Here is a 23,594-nt window from a genome sequence, read left to right as displayed (position 1 = left end):
CTGACGATTACCCGTCTCTTTCCTTTTTGGCGGATAAGAAAGTGACAGGTATAATTTAAAATAAAATTAGATGGTGTTTACTGGAATCACCACCATTATTTGCTTAAGGAACAGTGTAAATTATCTATAATCTTAATGATGTAAATGCTCTACAGCCAGTAATAATGATATCAAGACAATCTTGCGTTAAGAAATGGTAAGAATTTCAAACAATGGGTTAAGATAAATAAGAAGCTAAAAAAATATAATATTTTCATCACCTGTCTTCGTATTGCCTTCTTCCTCAAAGATACTGTGTATAATATTTCCCATTACTATTACGTGTCTATGTAGCGCCTACATCGTAAGTGTATAATAGAAGAAATTATTATCTTCGAAAAAAAATATATCTCCTTTTGTAAAATCGGTAAAGAAATCCCACTTACCATTTTTAGTTTGACTATTTTTATAAGGGTCACATTTTATATTAGATTCTCTACCTATATTCTGTATAAACCGTAGTGTGTCAACTTTGGAAGTCTTTACATCTTCCTTCTTATTTCTCTTCTTCATTTCTTCTTATTTCAATGTCTTTAGCCCTGCAACGGTGAATTATTTCATCCAATTCTACATTTTACAACAATTAGTAACCCCAAAGATAAATCTTTGCGCTATTTCTCTCAAAAGTGACCATTACTACTATACTCATGGGAAAACCATTACTTTTCTTCTTTTTGTTTTCATACTTTCATGTCTGCTCCATTATCTTCATCAAATTTTTCATCATCTGATTCTAAGTCTGTCTTTCCAGTGGTATTTATAACCAAAACATCGGATTTCTCTTCTTCATTTCTTCTCATTTCAATGTCTTTAGCCCTACAACAGTGAATTATTTTATCTTTCTACATTTTGCAACAATTAGTAATTCCAAAGAATCTTTTGCACTATTTCTTTTCAAAAGTGACCAGTACCTATGGGAAAACCATTATTTTTCTTCTTTGTCTTTTCATATTTTCACTTATATCTGCTCCATCATCTTCATCAAAGTTTATCATCTGATTTTAATTCTGTCCTTCCAGTGACATTTATAACAAAAACACCAGAATTCCTAGCTGGTAGTGAAGAAGCCAATAGCATCGACACTACAGAAGTCAAAGTACCACAAGAGAATACAAAGGGTCGCTCGCGTTGCAGGGCGCAAAGATATGCCGAGTATCGTAAGAACATTTTGTAGCGCAACTTGTGACACCGACTGCACAAAGAGGCAATGTCTTGCCTGATGTAATTATTGACACTTTTTTCCACTGTATGAAATTCTTCTGTCTTCTTTGCTAATGCAAGTGTCTTCGAGGATTTATTTGTATAAATAATAATTCGTTACAAAGTCAAAATACACATGGGGGTATTACTACTAACTATAGTATATTATTACTGCCGACTACCCATATTTGGTTGATTATTATTTCTTTAAGAAGACATCAATAAACCACCATTGAATCAAAATCGTCGAGTCTTTCATTTTTTTTTATTATTCAAAGTAGTTTGTTCTATAAAAACATTGGCAATCCTAACAGGAAAATTTTCATTAACCTTTTTTACTACTAAATGCTTAAAATAGTAATTTAAGTATACCTAATTACATCCTCTTCAAAAACTATCACCATCATAGGCTTTGTACATCTTTTTTTGATTATTCAAACGACACCCAAATATGTATTCTAAATTATGAAAGACCATATCAAATCCACTTCAACCGTAGCTCAATTTAAAATTATTTACGTTTTAGCAACACTTTTACTATAGGTCACTTGGACACGCAATTCACTGCACGCAACACACATAATTTCATTTTCATTTGAATCATCGTTTTCTGATACATTCATATTTATAATATATCTAATATCTCTTATATGAGAGGGAGTCATAAGTAATGAAAAGACAACCTATTTTCCCTTGATACTAATTCTAAGTTCCAATTTAACAATCATTAAAACCATGCCTAATATTACAAGTAGTTAGCACAACTAGAATTGGTAGATAGTCTTCATTAACAATATTATTATCCTTATTATCTGATATGTGATTCTCTAAAAGCTGCTTCAGTGTTGTACTCGTAGCATAAGCTGTGATGTCTGTAAGCTCTGTACGGTCATGAACCCTGCTTTAGTATCATGTCATATTAACGTTTTTGACAAATTGATCTGTAAGTCTCACTAAATGTCGAATATGTTAATGCGACAGGGTTCTCAAGTGGGCGACATTTATTGACAACGATATTCGCAGCATTGCCATACATCAGGACCTTAGAGTATTACAGATTCCTGTTTACCTTTCAATATAGTTCATTAGATTTTAAGCTGGTGCCATCTGAGTACGAGACCTCAAGAGCCTTTTCTTATAGACTATTATATAACTATAACTTGTCCACTTTACTACTTTTAACAACATAATATTTTGTTCTTTAACTTCTATGTCTACTTTGTCAATAGTTGTATTTCATTTCATTTCATTTCATTTATTTCGGAAACAATAACAATATTGTGTTCGAACACATCTAGTAGATTTTACATACTTACAAATTATAAAAAGTCAATATTGAAACAAAAATAATATCTTCAGAATTAAACATAATTTTAAACAAGCCGTCAACTAAAATACATTAAAAACATCGATTAATATACATGCGAGACATCAATTAAAATACAATTAATAAGTACAAATAATATTACATAAATGTGAAATTAATATTAGAATTCAAAATATCATTAATCAAGATTGAACACGATTTAAAAACAGACATGTCAAAGACCACATAAAAACAGTGCAAAATAAACAAAATGTAATTATTAAAGTGTGAATAAATAATAAATTTCAAAACAAGACTCAAAATTCATCAACATGATAGCAACACTTTTGTAAAAGAAGCGCTTTTAATTTCCGTTCAAATATATGCGAATCCGAAAGACTTTTCAATTCCAGGGGCATCCTGTTAAACAGTCTCACAGCTTGATACCGAGCACAGTGCATTGATATTTCTAGTTTTGGTCGTATAACATTTTTTAGATCCTTCCTTCGCGTATTTTCTCTGTCTCGCTTCTCCGAGTCAGATTCAAAATTAAGTCGCCGTTTAATAAAGCCCATCATTACCACCAATATGTATAAACTCGGTAAAGTTAGGATACCTAGGCGTCTGAAGTGGTCTTTACAGCTCTCCCATGGAGGAATACGCACCATTGTACGTATAGCTCTTTTTTGTACTGCAAAAGCTCGTTTCATGTTATATTCGTAACTATTTCCCCATAGTGCAATACTATAGCGAAATTTTGATTCCACTAACGCGTGGTATACCGTTTTCAATTGAGGTGTAGTTAAAACATCTCGCAGAGTTCTAAGTGCATAGCAAGCAGAGCTTACTGAGTTTACAACAGCTGACACTTCTAGTTTCCAGTTTAACAAGGTATCAATATGAACTCCCAGAAATTTAACTTCATCAGCCGAGGTGATTCTTGAATTACATAAATTGCCACTTAAAATGTCATTATTTCGAGATGTCGTTTTAAAGAGTAGGAGCTTAGTTTTAGATACATTAATCTGTAAGTTATTTAATGTGAACCATTCTTCAAAAGCATTTAGAGTTTCATTTAATACAGTGTTTAGTTCGGTCATAGTTTTACCAGTCAGAATTGCATTTGTATCATCTGCAAAGTTTACTAATTTGACATTACTACATAAATTTTGCACATAAAATAATAAATCATTCACAAAAACGAGAAAAAATATTGGGCCCAATATTGATCCCTGGGGAACGCCTCTCTTGATGTGCTTTAACTTAGATTTGATCCGCAATTCCACATTTTCAGGTGAGATGTCCGTTACTTCGACAAATTGTTTCCTATTGCTCAAGTAAGACTCAAACAAGTGAAGACAGCTGCTTCTCACTCCATAATGCTCCAATTTATGAATTAACAGGCAATGATCTACCGAATCAAAAGCTGAGCTTAGATCTAGGAATAGCCCCGCAACCTTATTTTTACTATTTAGACTCTCTATTGTATCAGATACTAGAGCGTCTATGGCATCACTTGTTCCGACTGCCTTTTGAAAGCCATATTGTCTCGAATTTAGTATTGCACTAGAATTTAAATGAGAAACTAATCTTATTTTTAAGACCTTTTCGAATATTTTAGATAGGATCGGTAGGAGGGAAATGGGCCTATAATTTTGGGGGTCAGTTTTACTAAGTTTTTTATGTACCGGTACGACTTTTGCTATTTTTAATTGCTCAGGGAAAGTGCTTTCCTCGATACACATATTATAGAAATGGGCTAATGGAATAGATAAGACATCAATATTATTCTTTATAATAGTGATGGGAACATCGTCGTAACCACAAGAATGTTTGGTTTTCATTTCTTTGACAATTTTAGCAATCTCTCTCGGATTTGTCATAGTAATTGGCATAGCTGTTTTGACACGTTCAACGTTTTGTTTAAGGCAATAAAGAGCAGAATTATAATTGTTAGACTTATTCCCGTAGTCAAATTTATTACTAAACACTTCTACAATGCTTTTAGGGTCCTGTATTATTTTACCATCCAATTTCAACAAAATTTTTTCTTTAAACGTAACACTTTTCTTGTTTGCTAATTTGTTAACTACTTGCCAAATTCCCCGAGAGCAATTTGCAGCTCGAGTTATATCAGTTTGTAGCGCTAGTAATCTTGCTTGTCTAATTACTTTTCTATAGAGACGGATAAATGTATCCTTATACTTGTTAATCGAAGTGTGACTATTCTGATTATTTGTGTTACATAGAATACGTTTCATCTTACTAGATACCTTGATACCTCTTGTGACCCATCTAATTTTTTTGTACTTTTTTAAATTGACTTTTCTCTTTGCATTTTTAAAACTCATTCCAAATATCACATTAAATTGCTTTATGAAACCATTTATTCCCAAGGCACACCAATCCTGACCAAGAATTCTTTCACGAAATTTCTTTTGATTTCTGACATTAAACAGCCTTTTACAAGTGTAAAACACTGTCTCCTTTCCCCGATCTGCACTAATTTCTTCCGTATGAAAAGTGGCCAAAATAGCTGCATGACCATCAGAGTGACCATTTCGGTCTATTATTGGAGAATCAAAGCTATCACTGGGCATATTTGTAAGAATGTTATCGATGCATGACTCAATATCATTTCGGAAAAACGTAACTGAATTTACTAGATGCCTGAAATTGTAGCTACCCAACAAACTCAAGAATTCAGATTTGTTGTTGTTATCGTCATTGGCCAGCATATTGACGTTGAAGTCCCCGCAGACAATGCACTTTCTATTATAAAAGCGCTGCAAAAAAACATCAAGTTGTTCCATAAAACTGTCAAACTTAGTGTTGTTCTGATAGCAGCAGAATATGAAAATATTTGAAATTAAATCTTTGATACCACAAATTTCGAAACAATCTATCTTGCTAAAGCCTTTACAGTCAACTATTTCAACTTGCCTCCCAGTTTCAACTAATATCAACGACCCTCCTCGCACTTTGTTTTTTCGTGTATAATGAGTTGCGAGGTAATGGTTCTCAAAGTTCAAGTGAGGAACCGAAAGTTCATTTAAAAAGTGTTCACAAAGGCAGACAAACTGGGGTGTTCGATTTAATTCATTTAAATAAACTTCATAAGAGTCTCTCCTTTTCGTGATGCCACATACGTTTTGCGAAACAACATTTATTGTACATGTCGAAGTCAAGACATTATTATTACAAGATTCCGTATTAGACACGAAAAAAGGTGTCTTTAACAATGTCATTCTTACTGTTACTCTTCTCTATGTCCATTATCAGATCTTGAATATCTTTGAAGATAGTCCTCATGCCATTGTTGTTCAAAATCCCTCTCCCTGTAAACATCTTATTGTCACAAGTCAAATTCAGATTTGAGTCAATTATGAACGCATATTTGTGGATTTTATTATCCTGGCACAGTTTGTTGTTGAAGGCTTCGATTCTTAAATTGTAAATGTTACTGTATTCAGTATATCTGTAGGTTGGCAGACATAAAATGATGTTTGTTCGCTGTATCATTAGTAGTTTCTCCCGTATTTGTGTAACCAGTTGATGATAGTTTTGTGTTTGTTCAAAGTCGTCTTCTCCAATAAGTACTATACAGTAGTCCTCAAACGTGAAATCTCTAAGTTTATTTTCTATGTTATCCAGAAGCGAAATTACCCCTACTCGAGGCACGATAAAATGACAGAAATCAACGTCACCAAAAGAGTTTCTTCCGATTTGTGTTACTTTGGTCACCCTATCTGTGCTCAGAACATAAACTTTTTTTCCATGAGACAATATCTGTTGCGCGCTTTGTACCAGAGGTGCAATCTGATGATCATTGCGAATTGACTGTAGATGTTTATTCGGGGATTTGTTCATGGCATCAGCCTTTGTCTTTCCTACCTCTGTCTTGTCTGTATCCAGCAGTCTCAAGGTCAGTCCTTCAATTTGTTTAATTTGATCAGAAATCTGTATTTTTGTCGTCGTTAATTCTTGTTTTAGAATACTAATTAATTCGTGTAATGTTTTTATTTCATCAGTTTTGTTTTGGTTTTGATAGAGGTCTCTCTGCAAAACTGTTGCTCTAGCGGGGGTGTAAGATCTACCGAAAGCAGGTGGTATCTTATTTTTCTCTATAATTTTATTTGGTTGGCCTACAGTAGATTGGCACAGGGTTTTTAATACATTTATTTCTTTTTTATATATCTCAATACGCCTTTTCAAATCATTATTTTCAAGTATTTCATCCTCCAGTGCCTCTTGAGTGGAAGCAAGTTCAGAAGTTAATCGAATTATGTCTTCTTTCAGCTCTAGTGCAATAAATGTGTCGTCAATTGAGTAATCTGCACTTTTCGACAGCATTTCGTGTGTCATAGGAGATATCTCGTTTATTTCTGGCTGCGTAATAATGTGGGATTCAGGAGTAGTGATGAATCCACCAGTGTTTGCGGGCAAGATTGGTGAAGATAACGGTGTTTTCGCTATAACGGAGTCTTCGATATTCTTTGAGTCTATAAACGCCTGAGCATCTTGGCTGGTAGTGGATGCTTCAGGTATATATTTTGACTGTTTTTTAGGTTTTCTTATTGTAATGTACGAAGGTGAGCTTGATTTAATGCATACTTGGCATTTCCAATTTTCTCTTTTAACACGGTCCATCAATCGAAAGAGCTTCTCCGAAAAACCTATGCAGTCGAAATGGTAGATTTTATTGCATTTACTACATTTGACCATCTCGCGTATATCTGTAGTTGTTTTGCATTTAAAGCATGTTGCCGTCAATTTGCGGCCACCAGATGATGTCGTGGGTGCTATATTATTATTTTGTGCCATTTTGTCAAGGCGCATCTATACCCCAGTTTTTGATGGTTGTCCGTGCTTATTTACTCGTTAGCAGATGGCAGCACTGCTCGTCGTTTACAATGTTGATGATAATTACGTGTGTGTATCCGAATTTTTTATTAGTGTACAATTTAGGAGGTGAGTTTCTGAACGATGACATTTATGTCAGGTGTCAAGGTTGACATAAGACGAGTTCCAATCAGCGGTTTTGTGGGCGGAGTTTTTTTTTCGAAAATTGGATCGATTCGTCGACAATACAAAATGTTTTTACGGTTTGGATTCAAAATTGTGGATATAACTGAAAAAGGTATTGTACTTTACTCGAGAATCCAGGGAAATCCACCTCGTTCCACTGTGTCATCAATGTCACTTCCTGTACTGGGAATCTGGATCAGTTTTCACTTTGTTTCACGTAAGCAGGACTATATTTTTTATGAAAATTTATTAAAAACAGCGGCGTGGTTTCAAATTAGACTGTTCGTGGTGACTCCTCCCACCGAAAATCATCAAATAAAATACCATTATTCATGTATGAACATGAATAATGGTATTTTATTTGAAATAGCTATATCATTATTTTCATGTGTGTGTAAATAATTATACTTGCACTTTGTTTATAATTTTTCACCTTAATATTTAGTTGAGTTTCTTTATTATTTGTTAGTTCTGTTCTGGTGATTGGGTTTCTTTTGTACAGGTGTTGATTTTGTTAGAGTCTTTCCTTTACTTTTATTTGTATGTATTATTAATACACAATCCAGTTAATCTATACTTATAATAAATCTGTAGAGAGGTCAATTCTGTACATTAAATATTTTTTCAAAATAACTATCAGGGGGTGATAAGTGGTCAATACTGATGCCAAAAATGCAATCAGTAAAATTTTTGTCTGTCTGTCTGTCTGTCTGTCTGTCTGTCTGTCTGTATGTTCCTTATAGAAACAAAAACTACTGGACGGATTTTAATGAAACTTGGTACAATTATTCTTCACACTCCTGGACAGGTTATAGTATACTTTTCATCACGCTACAATCAATAGGAGCAGAGTAGTGAAGGGAAATTTTTTTGTATGAAAAATCTAAACCACTCAAGTTAGACGTTTGAAATTTGGCATGCAGGTACCTTAGATACCGTAGAGGTATACTAAGAAAGGAATTCCCGAAAATCCTACGGGAACGGGAATTAGCGGGAAAATCCTTTTGTATGAAAAATCTAAACCACTCAAGTTAGACGTTTGAAATTTGGCATGCAGGTACCTTAGATACCGTAGAGATGTACTAAGAAAGGAATTCCCGAAATTCCCACGGGAACGGGAATTAGCGGGAAAATCCTTTTGTATGAAAAATCTAAACCACTCAAGTTAGACAATTGAAATTTGGCAAGCAGGTACCTTAAGTACCGTAGAGGTGCACTAAGAAAGGAATTACCAAAATTCTCACGGGAACGGGAATTAGCGGGAAAATCCTTTTGTATGAAAAATCTAAACCACTCAAGTTAGACGTTTGAAATTTGGCATGCAGATACCTTAAGTACCGTAGAGGTGCACTAAGAAAGGAATTCCCGAAATTCCCACGAGAACGGGAATTAGCGGGAAAATCATTTTGTATGAAAATTCTAAACCACTCAAGTTAGACCTTTGAAATTTGTCATGCAGGTACCTTAGGTACCGTGGAGGTGCACTAAGAAAGGAATTCCCGAAATTCCCACGGGAACGCGAATTAACGGGAAAATCCTTTTGTATGAAAAATCTAAACCACTCAAGTTAGACGTTTGAAATTTGGCATGCAGGTACTTTAGTAAACTTAAAGCTTAGTTGCAACAGGATATTACAAAATTCCCACGGGAACGGTAGTTAGCGGGAAAATCCTTTTGTATGAAAAATCTAAACCACTCAAGTTAGACAATTGAAATTTGGCATGCAAGTACCTTAAGTACCGTAGAGGTGCACTAAGAAAGGAATTCCCAAAATTCTCACGGGAACGGGAATTAGCGGGAAAATCCTTTTGTATGAAAAATCTAAACCACTCAAGTTAGACAATTGAAATTTGGCATGCAAGTACCTTAAGTACCGTAGAGGTGCAATAAGAAAGGAATTCCCAAAATTCTCACGGGAACGGGAATTAGCGGGAAAATCCTTTTGTATGAAAAATCTAAACCACTCAAGTTAGACGTTTGAAATTTGGCATGCAGATACCTTAAGTACCGTAGTGGTGCACTAAGAAAGGAATTCCCGAAATTCCCACGAGAACGGGAATTAGCGGGAAAATCCTTTTGTATGAAAAATCTAAACCACTCAAGTTAGACCTTTGAAATTTGTCATGCAGGTACCTTAGGTACCGTGGAGGTGCACTAAGAAAGGAATTCCCAAATTCCCACGGGAACGCGAATTAACGGGAAAATCCTTTTGTATGAAAAATCTAAACCACTCAAGTTAGACGTTTGTTTGGCATGCAATTTGGCAATTTGGAATTTGGCATGTAAACTTAAAGCTTAGGTAGCTTAGGTAGCTTAGGTAGCTTAGTTGCAACAGGATATTACAAAATTCCCACGGGAACGGTAGTTAGCGGGAAAAAACATTTGTATGAAAAAATCAAATCTAAATAAAAGGAGAAACTGACTGACTCAGTGACTGACATATATCAACGCATAGCCTGAACGGCTAAACGTAGGCATTTGAAATTTGGAAGGGACATAGCTTAGGTACCGTAGAGGTGCACTAAGAAAGGAATTCCCGGAATTCCCACGGGAACGGAAATTAGCGGGAAAATCTTTTTGTATGAAAAATCTAAACCGCTTAAGTTAGACGCTTGAAATTTGGCATGCAGGTACCTTAGTAAACTTAAAGCTTAGTTGCAACAGGATATTGCAAAATTCCTACGGAAACGGGAGTTAGTGGGAAAAAAACATTTGTATGAAAAAATCGAAACCGCGTAAGATAGATATTTTCAATTCAATTCAATTAAATTATTTATTGCATTCCATGTAGTACAATAGGGTGTTACATAGGCATAGGAATTAAAACATGGACCCTATAGGGCACAGCAACGTTGAAGGGAAGAGAGGAAGTGTGTATTAAAATTAAAACTCAATGAACAATCAATTAAAAAAAAACAATTCAATCAATTGATTCAATCTAGCACGCATGTATACCTTAGTAAATATAAAGTTTATTTTTGGCTGTATTTTGAAAAAGTTATTGGGAAAAAAAATGTACTTATGAAAAAATCTAAACTGCATAAGTATGCACTCCCACACACACAAAGATCTCTCTCTTATATAACACGCCACGCGGACGAAGTCGCGGGCAAAAGCTAGTAATAAATATCTACTGTTCTCTTCAACTTAATTGTTTTCAAAATTTACTCTTTCGCTCTTAATTTGACTAATAGTACTTTTAGTTCAAACCCAACTCCTGTATAAAATGTCTTTTCTAAATCAATCTCTGTAGGTACTCTTTTTATTTTTTATTTCTTGTATTTCTTCAAGGTTCCTATCTTAACTTTCTATGTTTAATAATTGTTAGTTTCTTTTTTAAAACATTTGAAAGCGATACTCTTTCAAAGAACATTAACCAATCAAGATTCTTTTAACAGAAATCTCTTTCCTACTTCATTATCCAATTCATTATCTAGTTTATAACCTGAAACATTCCCTTCTAACGAATTCTTCTTAACAAATGTTGATATCCGTATATCCAAGTTGTATGACCCATGGTGCTGGAAACTTTTTCCATCGTTACCGATGCTTTTCCTCATCAACTCCTGGTTTCCAGCTGATCTCCAGCCACAACAACAAGCCGAGGTCGATGAGATGGTCTCCAACCTGCTTCAGTGGATACAGGGCTTATACCAACAGAAAAATAGGAAAGGTTCGCTTGTCATAAACACTACACGATACTGCATGTAAATAGTGCTGGATAACCCGTGCGAGTTAACTTGACACTTTGCGTCGAGGACGTAATACCTATGACCCTTTAGAACCATGTCGCGATAACTTTTTTGTCAAATTGAATTAAATGGCTTACTAAATGTCAAGTAAATGTAAATGCGATAGGGTTCTGAAGTTTACACATGTTAAATGCTCGTGATCGTACAGTGTAAGTGCGTATCATTATAGAGCTCACATACTAGTCATAAGACCCTTATTAGCCTTATGGGCACTACTTTCCAACCAATTCCAAGTTGACTCGCACGAGTAGTAAAACTTTAAATGAGATATTTCAGAGGATTAATTTTATTTTTTTATATTTTTCAGCACGTCAGTACTTCACTGGAAAGCCGGAAAGGCCAAGGCCATTTGAACCAGCGAGTTATCTGCCTCCGCACACGGGCTACCCCTCTACTGGTACTCGACCAACTCCAACGTTTACTGAAGGACAAGGTTCACCGCAACCTATCCCTACGCAGCCACCCTACAACCCACCGCCAAGCCAGTCCCCGTACCAACCATCGCAAACTCCTACTCAACCACCTTACCAGCCATCTCAACCTGAGCAACCTACTTACCAACCGGAACAGCCTACTGGTTACCCGAGCTATCAACCCAGTCAACCAACTCAACCTCCTTACTCTCCAAGCCAACCTGCTTACCAGCCTACTCAGCCTACCCAGGCTCCTTATTCACCAAGCCAGCCATCTTATCAACCTAGCCAACCTACTTATCAACCGAGTCAGCCAACTTACCAACCGAGTCAGCCAACTTACCAACCTCCCTCACCAACTTACCAACCACCCCAGCCAAGTTACCAACCTAGTCAACCCACCTCTCCGCCATATCAGCCTAGTCAGCAGCCGACTTACCAGTCTGAAACCGAACAGACTCAAAGTGGAATTGTAGCTGGAACTGACACTCAAACCAGCGTTGGAAGCTCCCAGGAAACTACGACAGCTGGTGATGACGAGGACCGCCACCCTCCTCACATCCACGCTATCACCGTCGACTGCGGTAAAGATATGATGACAATCAACATCGAGTTCAACAAAGCTTATAACGGCATAATCTATTCCCAAGATCATTTCAATGAACCAGAATGCGTATACGTTAGAGAGAACTCTAACCAAGTCAAATTCTCATTCACAGTCAGTCTAAACACTTGTGGCACTAGATTCTACAGTGATTTCGAAAACGAAGGCCAAGCTTATTTAGAGAATGTTCTGGTTCTGCAAAATGAGCCTGGAATCCAAGAAGTTTGGGACCACATCAGAAGGGTCAGATGTTTGTGGGAAGGTAACCTGACCAAGCAGCTGGTTTCGTCGCTCAGTGTTGGTATGCTGAACCAGATCACAAGCAACTTTAGCGGAGATACTGCTATGGCGCGTCTTGATATCCAAACGGGTCGTGGTCCATTCGCTCCGGAGGCAAACGGCTTAGTCAAGATTGGTGAAACTATGACCTTGGTTGTATCCGTCACTGGAGATCCAGGCTTCGACATTTTAGTACGAGAATGCGTCGCTAGAGATTCAGAAATGCGTCATGTAGTTCCTCTAACTGACAGCAACGGCTGCGTACTCAAGCCTAAACTCTTCGGCTCCTTCCAGAAGACCAGGGAAACGGGTAATACGGGAGCGTCCATCATAGCTTATGCGTTCTTTAACGCTTTTAAATTCCCTGATGAGATGGATTTGATCATTCAGTGCGACGTGGAGTTGTGCAAGACGGATTGCGATGTTTGTCCCGAGCCGGGAAGTATTGAGCCAAGAAGGAAGAGAAGAGACGTCATTCACTTTGGAAACAGGACTTCGCCTCAATCTACGACTGTTGGAAAAGGCTTGAGAGTGGTCTTTGCCGAAGATCTACCTCCTGAGCCTTCTGGCTTCTGCGTATCCCCCGCGGCAGCCCTTTGGGGCGGTGTTCTGGTCCTCCTAGGGTCTTTGATGAGCAGTGTCATAGTGTCATATTGTTGGCAAAAGTCTCGCGGATCTATGAAGTTCACATAAGAATGTAATGTGTTGATCTTGAGCGTGTGAGAGATGATTGTATGGAAGCCACCATCGAAAATAATTTGAATGAAGTCATGGAGTTATTGAATCTGTTTTTATATCAAACGTTTTTAAAGTATTTTCACTGGAAAAGTTAATAAATCTATTTTCTCGCCTTAGAAATGCAGTACAGGGCCCTTTCCAAATGTTCGAGGCGCTTTAAGTATTCTAGACAATATTTTTTTAACTCACATAAATTCACAAATGTATTATTTTCTTATCATATTATTTATCCAACATGCTGGATTTTATTCTTTTATGTACTTACTTACCTGCCAATAAAAAATAGCACTGCCTATTTAAAGATTATTCTTATGAAGTTGTATTTTTATAGGTGTTATGACATGTGATAAAATAATGTACTTTATGTATTTATTTTTATAAATAATTTTAGTTTTCTATCAATTATTATAATACATTAAGAAAATATTTTTCCCATTTGACTAACGTCCACTTTCTCCACTAAAATTAACTTTAAATAAATATTTAACATTATGTTCTGTCATAATGTGTATATTATTATTATTTCTCAGAGAAAATTTGTATTAAACTTTTATTTTCTCTTATGTATTTATGTACTTTATTCATTAGTTTATGTACTAATGTTTATAAATGTACTTTCGTTTTTTTTATATTTATACTTCATTTATTTTTTATTTATCACTACGTCATTTTTTGAGTTTTTTACAGCGATTGAATTTTAAATTTTAATAAAGAAATACTACACTTTAATGAAAGAAAGAAAGTGTAAATTATTGAAATCTTTGTCAAAAACTTATTTAGACCGTTGAATTATTATTTTATATAAATATTAAATAATACGTTTTATTATTTTAGTATTCACTGCCAATATATTAATTTTATAACTTGTATAAGGCATACCGTTTTACCATTTTAATGTGTAAGAAAGTATAATTATTATACTATTATTTTGCTTGTAAGATTTTTAGTTTTATTTTAGTTATATGTAGATTTACATTATAACTGAAATGATACCTTAAATTATGTTTCTCTGTACATATTAGTGATTAAGAAGTTTTATTGTAAAATATATTAAATTAACAATGCAAAACAAATTTGTTTTATTAAAACTTAAAGTATAATTGACCACCACCTGATTCACTTGATTGTCCGAAAGTAAGACGATCCGTGCTTCGGAAGGCACGTTAAGCCGTTGGTCCCGGTTACTATTTACTGATGTAAGTACGTAGTCGTTACATTAGTCATGTCAGGGGCCTTTGGCGGCTCAATAGTAACCCTGACACCAGGGTTGATGAGGTTGGTAATCCACCTCACATATGGGTTGTGAGGTACGATAGTAGTAGTAGTACCTCCTAATTTTATTTTAAGTTATACCTGACAATATCTTATCTGCCGAAAAAGTAAGCGACGGATGGTTGACCATTATAGACGGCGATACGGCTCACCAACATCACGTTCGTCTAACAGAAAGCTCGGTGAGGTGTGGGTACTTAGTTCATCTTGTGATGGATGTGCCTCTGACTACCTCAATTGGGATACAGTTGTGAGCCTATGTTATGTAAAAAGACACAACATAACATAACATAACATAACAAATACTTTATTGCACAAACAGGAAAAAACAAAATACAAAACAAAAGAGAAATAGAATTAGTACAATAGGCGGCCTTATTGCTAAGTAGCAATCTCTTCCAGGCAACCTTTAAAACACACACACACACACACACACACACACACACACACACACACACACACACACACACACACACACACACACACACACACACACACACACACACACACACACACACACACACACACACACACACACACGACACATTTTAAATACAATAAAAAATCCGTTTTATTTATAAAGATGCATATTATTATTTATTTTCTAGCATTAGAAATACAATTTGTCACTTATAAATTAAGAATAATTAAAACAATTATTATTAATAAAGAAGCAGAGGTAGTTCGTAATAATATTTTTCTACTCCTCTACTTTAATCTGGCATTTAAATAACCAAAAAGTCTAATATAAGTACATACATAATTAAACTCTTTGAAAAAGTGTACGCTCTATGGCCTATAAAAGCATTGTTTACAAAGTGTAACTGTACTATAATGTCGCCAAAAAAGCATTGTTGTTGTTTTTTTTTTTTGACCTGGAAACTGGCACCTTTACTTTGTTTGGTGCCATAGATATACTATAAAAAAAAGTATACATTTGCCGCCATTTTCCCGCGCGTTGGAAAATAAATTGGAAAATTTTTGTGTTTCGTTTAAAATTACGTCGTCGTAGAAAAAGTATTGTATGCAACGTTGTATAACTAGGTCAAAAAATGCTCGTGGCGTCTCTTATTGCGATGTTCGCCAAGGCTCACATCGCAACTCACGCCACTCGCATTTTTTGACCCTTCTTATACAACTGTTGCATAAAATACTATTATGTAACATTCGTAACAATTTTATTTTGTTTTTATGATAATAAAAATGATCTAAAAATAACAATAATAACAATACGAGCTAATTATAAATAGAACATTCGTAACCATTACCTTGTATGTCGTCCATATCTCGGAACTTATTATTATCATTACGTTTTATCTTATAATGTTTGTGCGAAGATTATTTGCATTATAAAAATAGGAAGATGAATGTATGAATTGCTTGTAGGGTAATTGGCTCACGATGTTTTCCTTGTGTCTCGAACTGTAATCAGTTCTCGAATTTAAATAATCAAATTCATAATAATATTAAAATGCATCATATCGATTTTATTTTTACTCGACTGAGTAATCGATTTGTAGGTTATATATGTCATAATAACACTGGCCAGAAAAAAAGTTCATGCTTTTGGCGGGCTGTCATTACGAAAAAACTAAATAATTTTCAGAGAACAAATGAAAGTGCATTAGAACAGAGAACAGAAATCAGTGAACATTCAGATTATTCAGAAACAAATCAGAGCAGAAATAACAGTGTATTTTCAGATAGAACAATCAACAACAGTTTTATTAGATTTCCTGTCGATGCGCAGGAAGAATATTCAGTTAAGTCTTATCATCATCATCAGCCGTACGACGCCTACTGCTGGGCATAGGCCTCCCCCGAGTTAAGTCTAATAATACTTATATATTTTCATAATTACTTAGATATCAGTTATGCTATAGGTATTTGTATTATTTGGTATAAATCGACAAAAGGAACAGAAATCAGTGAATATTCAGATTATTCAGAAACAGATTAGAGAAGAAACAGTGTGTTTTCAGGTATAACAATAAACAACAGTTTTATCAGACTTCCTGTCGATGTGCAGGAAGAATATTCAGTTAAGTCTTATAATAAGTACTTATATATTTTCCTAATTACTTAGATATCAGTTATGCTATATTTGTATTATCCGATACAAATCGATAAAGAGAACAACAGACCGTAAACAGTAAAACGGATAGTAAAACATTGCAGTAGGTAATATCGTTGTGGTGATTTATCAGGTAATCAGATGAATTTATCAAGGCAATCAGGTGGACAGGGATGGCTGTAAGGGGCGGTTGGAGGCCATTCGCGGGGTTTCACCCCATATTCAAACGGCAAAAGGCTTTTTACCCTATATTAAGACGGCTATGGGCACATTGTCCATTTGTGGGTATTTTGCCCCATAGGTATTCATATAACTATGAAACATTCTAATCACATATTCTAACATCGTTGGTTTTTTACCCTATATTTAGACAGCTATGGGCACGTTGCCCATTTGTGGGTATTTTGCCCCATAGGTATTTCATATAACTATGACACATTTCAGTTTTGGAATGTGATTCAGAATTCAGATAATTCGTGACCTTACATGATTATGTATGGTTCACGACACCTTGAGCATGTGATAAATTGGGCATTTGTGATCCAGCTTTTGCTGAGATTGGACCCTGCGACCTGACAGGGGCGACCACGGTTCGTTCACGATGACAGCAGCATGCAGCAGTGGCGTATGCGCAGTTCCTAATGAGATGTTTACGTGGTAAATCATAGACGTTACCGCAAGACGGTTTCCTAATTATACTAAATGTAGTTTGTAATGTATATAATGTTATTAGAAAGTAATGAAGTTAATCTACATACAAATACATACACAAACTCACTATTTATTAGTCTTTTGCAAGAATCTATCATTTACTGTCACTTCAGAACGTGTTACGGCTAAGAACCAGAAGGAGCAAGAAAAAAGTAAAAAAATCGGCAGAGGTAAATTATTTATGATCCAAGGACTTTTTGGCGGGAACTATGCCCATACAGCCATGTCTTACGTATTTCTTTTCTTGATGATTAATGAAATGATGAAAGGTGATGACGATGAACGATGAAACCTAAGCCCCCACCTTCGGAACAGACTCCTACTCCGAACCCCAAACGAATTAACTCAAAAACCCGCAAAAACTTTTGAGTTATGAAGCGGCTTGTTGGCACGAAGCGAAAATAATTAAGTACTTTGTTTATTGAATATTCCGATATGATAACACTGTCGCGAATGTTTTCCGACTAACTTACTGCGATCATTAACCACAAAATACCATTTTGTATTAATTATTTAGATTATTCAATGAAGAAAGCAACACTGTCCTGTTCCCGTTCCCGCCAAAAAGCCTCGTACCGACTCAGCTCGGAGAATTTAGTAGACGCAAGCCTTTGAGCACTAACAGTCAATTTGACTTATGTCAAAATCAGAAAACTGTTGCAAAATATTATAAGTTAATTTAAGGATCGAATATTTATACAAAACATGTGATAATAAATTACAGGAACCAAAACATTCTCTTTTTTATAAAATAAAATAAAAAATCCATAAAAAGAACTGACTTTCTCGAGTGTCTCGGGAAATCCGTCGAAAAGTTCATAACAGTAAACAGAAGTATGCAGAAAACTAAAGACACAAAAGTTGTTATCAGGCAAAAGGTGGAAAAGGTGTGTTCAGATTACTTACCTAATGTTCTTGCTACTACTATATTAAATGAAAGTAACACTATTGTTCTATCGTGCTTCGGAAGGCACGTTAAGCCGTTGGTCCCGGCTGCATTAGCAGTCGTTAATAACCACCAATCCGCACTGGGCCCGCGTGGTGGTTTGAGGCCCGATCTCCCTATTCATTCATAGGGAAGGCCCGTGCCCCAGCAGTGGGGACGTTAATGAGCTGGTGATGGTGATGAACACTATTGTTCACTTTATTCATTTTGAACAGACATTGTGAGGGGCATATGACAGAAAGGCTAAGGTTTCACGAAGCGGTTTTCACCCAGCCCGCCGCATTGGCGGAATGGAGTTATATTTTCAAAACTCGCAAGACCGGAAAACGTCGTAAGCTTCGTGAAGTGTGCTTTGATATTTTACATATAAATCTGTACCTATTCTACAAAGTCTGCGGGTCCGCAACTGCGGCGGGCGTGGGTGAAAACCGCTTCGTGAATCTGTAGCCAAAAAGGCAAAGTCTACTTGCCTTGACAACATAGATGAAATCTCAACAATAGCAAGTCAAGAATTAATTATAATCAATTACAGAACTATCGAGTTTTGCCTTTCCAAATCAATTAACATACATAACATAACCAGCCTATATACGTCCCACTGCTGGGCACAGGCCTCCCCTCAATCAACCGGAGAGGGTATGGAGCATACTCCACCACGCTGCTCCAATGCGGGTTGGTGGAGGTGTTTTTACGGCTAATAGCCGGGACCAACAGCTTAACGTGCCCCCCGAAGCACGGAATCATCTTACTTTTTCGGACAATCAGGTGATTCAGCCTGAAAAGCTTTATCAAACAAAGGACAGTCTCACAAAGTGATTTCGATAATGTCCCCATCGAGAATCGAACCCGGACCTCCAGATCGTGAGCCTAACGCTCTAACCACTAGACCATGGAGGCTCCAAATCAATTAGTTTCCTTCATTGACTCTTTTTTGACGCGAGTATCAGTTTTGCCAACATCCTTTACTTGGCATAAGAAAACCAGCATCAATCAACAACTAACTCACAAGGCTCTCGACTGCTTCCTGTCCCCAGTTCCTGATGACCTCAACATCAGTAGCCTCAGGGGTCTGCACGTCGCTCATCGGCGCTCAACTGCTCTTACAGTTCGCGCCTCATTGGTTCACAGCAGTGCTGATCTACGCATTCTGCTACATCAACTACCTCGGCGCCGCTACTGTACCGTTCATCTTCATGGCAGAGGTATTCTTGCCTGAGGTAAAGGATTTCAACATAACGATAATAAGGGATAAAACTACGTACAGAACGGCGACTCTCCGCTCCCCACCAGCGATTGAGCTAGGTTTACCTCACCCCCCGTCGATATCGTCAATGTATAGTGTCGAATACCTTCAAATATTCTAAATTCACAATGGCCCCGATTTCTGCAGACACCTCCTAATTTTACTATAAGTTATACCTGTCATTTTCTTATCCGTTGAAAAGGAAAGACCCCATACATAGAACTGAAACTCAAAAAAAAATTTTCATCAAACCCATACTTGTGGGGTATCTATGGATAGGTCTTCCAAAATGGTATTGAGGTTTCTAATATCATTTTTTTTCTAAACTGAATAGTTTGCGCGAGAGACACTTCCAAAGTGGTAAAATGTGTGTCCCCCCCCTCCCCCTTGTAACTTCTAAAATAAGAGGAGGATAAAACTACAAAAATATATGATGTAGATTAGCATGCAAACTACCAACGAAAATTGGTTTAAACCAGATCTAGTAAGTAGTTTTTTTTTTAATACATCATAAATCGTACACCGTAATTTACTTTTATATTGTGTTACTTGTTGTTACGGAACCCTTCATGGGCGAGTCCGACTCGCACTTGGCCGCTTTTTTTAATTATTGTTATGTTACATGTACATTTATTGTTATTTTATACCCTGTGTGAAATGTGTCTGCAAAGCAAAAATTTTGTGACACGTTATTTGCAACTGTAACTGCAACATTTATTTATAACTGTACCTAAATTTATACACAATAAAAAAATATCTTTATAAGTAAATTTATTAATTTATTTAATTAATTCGTTTTGATTAAGGGGAGGCCTGTGCCCAGCAGTGGGACGTATACAGGCTGTTTATGTTATGTTGTGTATTTAATTAATTCAAAGTAATAATAAACATTTTACAATCAAAAACGGTGCCTCATAAACCTATCGACAGGTTTTTCTGTACACCGCAACTCATCGTGTGTTTTTGCATTTTGTAGGTAGATACAATAAAGATAAATGTACTAAATGGATGAGTACACACGGTAGTGAAGAAGTAGGTAGTTCGCTCGTTACCGCTACGTCGCGGTAACGAGCGCGTATTTTTTAAGTATAACTGTAATTTCTTTTTCCAGGTAAGAGGTCTTCGCAACAGCCTCATGATGGCATCTCTCTGGTTCACCAACTTCATCACCCTCATAATCTTCAACCCTCTTGTGGATACCTTCGGTTTGGGACCTCTCTTCTTCAGTTTCTCTGCAATCTGCTTCCTCACCTCTGCATATAGCCAATTATTCTTGCCAGAGACAAAGGCCTTGCCATCTGATGCTATACAGCTTCTGTTTATGAAGGATCCTCCTATATCAAGCAGAATTGATTAATAATGATTGATGGTGATTGAAGTATTTGTTTTCGACGTGAATTTGTGTGATAAATTATGCAATGTAACTTTTTGCAGACATAGAAAATAAATTGAAGATTTTCTCCGTCAAAAACATGTTTATTAAGTTTTTTGTTCTATTGTGAATTAAATCAATGTGCTATGTGGAAACTCTAGTGTATGGAACAGTCTTTATTATGAATTTAAAACGGCTACAGTAATAATGCTTCCTGTAAAAGTTTTTAGAATTTATGTTGTTAAATACTTGGAAGTTTAAAATAAATAGCTATTTCTTAAATTTTAGTGTTTGATTCACCATTCGAAACATGTGAGTTGCGAGGTACATGACACAGCGAAAATAAAATAATAAAATACAAAAAATGCCTGTAACTATATTTTCAGCAATGTTTATACAAAAAATATTTGCTACAATAGTGTGCAAAGGCACTTCTTAAATTTTTCTGCAAGAGGAAAGTTGAGAATAAATATATGCTTTGAGCTGCTTAACATCCCAAAAAGGTTAGAAGTAAGTCAGATATGGTTTGATATTTTGGGGCAAGTCCACGGATAGGGGCTTTTGTTGCACAAAAGAATGTCTTCGATCTGTCTGTGGTTTGAAGCCTACTGATACTTGTGAACCCTACCTTAAGAGGCTGAACCTGTTAACTCTACCTAGTTTAAAATATTCTAGAAGTTTCTATATTTGTAAAAACTAACATTGACATGTTCGAAAAAGTCCGAAGTAAACGTTATGAAGGTAAAAATCCATATTTCACATCTTAGCAAAAGTGCTCTATTCAGTAAAAGTATATTAAATATGGTGTGCTAAGATTTATAATCATCTACCTTTAAGCATACATAAAATTGATTATATATTATTTTTCAAACGAAAATGTATGAACATTTGGTAAATAAATGTTATTATAGCATTAATTCATATTTATTTGACAGATACTACTTATTTATTTATTTATTTATTTATTTATTTATTGCAAAGCCACAGGTTAAATTGGAAATTGAATTTATTTTTACTATTGTTATTCTAATCTTTGACATGAATATTATTGATTTATTACTACTTTGTGACGTTGCTTTGTTTAATATTAATATTTTATAAATGTGTTTTCGATTTATTTTAATTTATTTTGTTATAATTTATATTTTTTATTAGCATCTAAATCGATTTTTGTGTTAAATATTTGTATACCGATCAGGCTGGAAATGTTGAAACACAAAATATAAATTGTAAGATCTTCGTTATATTACACATGTTTCACAAATAAATGATTATGATTAAGTATAACCTGTCATCAAGTAAATGCCCAAGTGTGACTTACCTAGATAGGGTATACGGGCGTGAAGTGTCTATCTGCGCGTAAAAAGTCTGTCGCGGGTTTATCATATTTGTTGAGATTATTTTTATTATTATAATTATTAAAATTTGCATAATTCTATTGTCATGTTGTCTAAGTAAATCCCAGTTTATTTGGTTTGCCACGTTGGCGGCTATGATGTGGCTTACAGTCAACGATAATTATTATAATAGTAACATAATAAGACATCAGTTTAGTGTAATAAAAACAACATCATCAGAAAAAAGTACAAAAGACGACCTTATCGTGAAGGTATATAGCAATCTTCTCCAGGTAAATAAAATTATAATAAAAGCATAGCAACAGTGCTGAGGGCTCTCACCCGGTACTAAAATTTAAGACGGCAGGCCTGACAAAAGAAAAAGAAGAAATAGTACCTCAAAACTAAAGTTCAGAACAGAGGATGTAAAAATTAAAATTGATGTTACCAGACGGGACGGAACAAACGCTAAAAAGGAAGATGGTGATAATATTGTGGTGTAGACTGTACCAGCAATCTGATCTACGGCGTTCACACTGGCAATATTCTAAGACCAAGATTTCCTGACACAATAGTTATACAATATGGTTATATCATAGTTACATTGTTAATAAAATATACAGGTATGGGTACAGTATGTACTTGTGCGGGGTGTTAGTGACATCGTAACGAATACTGAGGGGGATGATTCAGACCATGATTCTGAGTTGATATCAAGTGGAATTTTCCGTCGCAAAATTCATGATTTTTTTTAGTTTTTGAAAATTATTTTCAATTCTATACTTTTGCGATGAAAAATTCCACTTGATATTAACTCAGAATAATCAGTTGTTTCATCCCCCTCAGTATTCGTTACGATGTCACTTACACCCCGCACAAGTACATACTGTACCCATACAAGTAGGTATGGGTGTTAGTGACACCGTAACGAATACTGAGGGGGATGATTCAGACCATGATTCTGAGTTGATATCAAGTGGAATTTTCAGTCGGAAAATTCATGAAAATTTGTTTTTCTTTTTATTATTTTTTGTTCCATACTTTTGCGACGGAAAATTCCACTTCATATCATCTCAGAATCATGGTCTCAATCATCCCTCAAAGTTTTCGTTACGACGTCACTAACACCCTGTATAACATACATATCATTAACATAACATAATTATTAGCCTATATTATACGCCCCACTGCTGGGCACAGGCCTCCTCTCAATCAACCGGAGGGAGTATGTATACTCCACCACGCTGCTCAACTGCTGGTTGGCGAAGTATTTTTACGGC

The 23,594-nt window shown here is 35.7% G+C and overlaps 1 protein-coding gene across 2 annotated transcripts in view; it reads left to right on the top strand.

The window, feature by feature from the left end:
• The window catches only part of LOC126376533 (uncharacterized), a 49,629-nt gene extending 36,025 nt beyond the window's left edge, over positions 1-13,604 (top strand). For both annotated transcript variants that reach the window (XM_050023991.1, XM_050023989.1), the window contains 2 exons: positions 11,151-11,246; positions 11,633-13,604. In XM_050023991.1, the coding sequence (XP_049879948.1) occupies positions 11,151-11,246; positions 11,633-13,314 (1,778 nt within the window). In that variant the 3' untranslated portion in view covers positions 13,315-13,604. The remainder of the gene's footprint in view (positions 1-11,150; positions 11,247-11,632) is intronic.
• The last annotated feature ends 9,990 nt before the right edge of the window (positions 13,605-23,594 follow it).

Source organism: Pectinophora gossypiella, chromosome 21 (assembly GCF_024362695.1).
Source record: "Pectinophora gossypiella chromosome 21, ilPecGoss1.1, whole genome shotgun sequence".
NCBI classification, from domain to species: Eukaryota; Metazoa; Arthropoda; class Insecta; order Lepidoptera; family Gelechiidae; genus Pectinophora; species Pectinophora gossypiella.
The sequence above is the reverse complement of the archived record's forward strand: the minus strand, read 5'-3'. Positions and strand labels throughout refer to the sequence as shown.